Here is a 1159-nt window from a genome sequence, read left to right as displayed (position 1 = left end):
AATAATTAATGAAAAAAACGGCTTTGAATTTGAGAAAGAAAAAGGAGACACATATACAGGTGGGTTTGAAGGGCAGAAAAGAAGGGGGAGAAATGTTTTAGTTATATCATAATTTCAAAAATAAAAGAAATAATTAAAACATAGGGAAACAGTAAATTAAGACAGCTATGGTACTAGGACATCGATTGTATACCTGTCAGTTATAACACTAAAGAGTCCCACCCACAGCAGTACCTTAGGTAGGTAACAGTTAAGATAGGGAAATTTATTTGTGCAATGGTTAAAAGACATTCCTTAGGACAGAACACTCCACAAAATCAACGGAAGCTCCAAAGGGTATTTTAAAATTTTAATTAGAAGTATTTTAATAGAGAAAAATAGAGAAGTAGACTATTGTTCAAAATACTTAAAATGAATTCATTTTTCCCAAAGTGTTAACTTTAGTCCATTAAATGTTGAAATTATAAAAATTATGAACACAGAACTGTATTAAAGAAAAATGTTAATTTCATGAATTTTAATAACACACAGAATGTCTGGGTTATAACTAAGGTCATATGAAGTATTTGAGGTCCATATTTAAATTCTTCATTCTCATGGGAATAATGAAGAAGTGTTCAAACAAAGAGAAAGTGTGGGTTTCAATTCATCTACGGAGTGCATGTTGAAAACAGGTCATTCTCGGTGCCGAAAAGGAAGAAGTGAAGTGCAAAATAAGTTTATTGTTCTTCATTATTAAAAAAGGGCAGATGGTTGGATAGCATGTTGCCCAAAATGAATTGATTCCCTGCAATCTTGGAATTTTTGTTTGTGCATAAAACCCATAAAGGGTGATGAAATTATTCAACCAATACAAGATCACAAAACAGCTCACCAGCAGCAAGATGCTGTGAGTGGCTCTGAGCTCAGGAGATTGCTGGCTGGAGAGGCTTGTGCTGTGGAGATACTGGGCTCTCTTGTGGTGTCTGTAGAGGAGAATTACCATGTACAGGCTGGTCCACATCATGATGCCCACATATAAGAGATCATGCATGAATATGAGACTCAAAAATGAGCCTGAATTTTTGTTCCCAAAATTCCTGTTTTGGCAGTAAGCATGCAAATATCCATTTCCGACATGAGTAAAATTGGTTTTGGCTATTACCGTTTCAATCACAAA

At 34.7% G+C, this 1159-nt stretch overlaps 1 protein-coding gene across 1 annotated transcript; it reads right to left on the bottom strand.

Moving 5' to 3' along the window:
* Positions 1-646: 646 nt before the first annotated feature.
* LOC126495811 (vomeronasal type-1 receptor 40-like) lies at positions 647-1159 on the bottom strand (the record flags this gene model as incomplete). Its single annotated transcript, XM_050133396.1, has 1 exon — positions 647-1159. A coding segment is annotated over one exon (513 nt), but the record flags the coding sequence as incomplete, so codon positions are not given.

Source organism: Alexandromys fortis, unplaced genomic scaffold, assembly GCF_014885135.2.
Source record: "Alexandromys fortis isolate MF-2015 unplaced genomic scaffold, M_Fortis_MF-2015_v1.1 scaffold_631, whole genome shotgun sequence".
Taxonomy (NCBI): domain Eukaryota; kingdom Metazoa; phylum Chordata; class Mammalia; order Rodentia; family Cricetidae; genus Alexandromys; species Alexandromys fortis.
The sequence above is the reverse complement of the archived record's forward strand: the minus strand, read 5'-3'. Positions and strand labels throughout refer to the sequence as shown.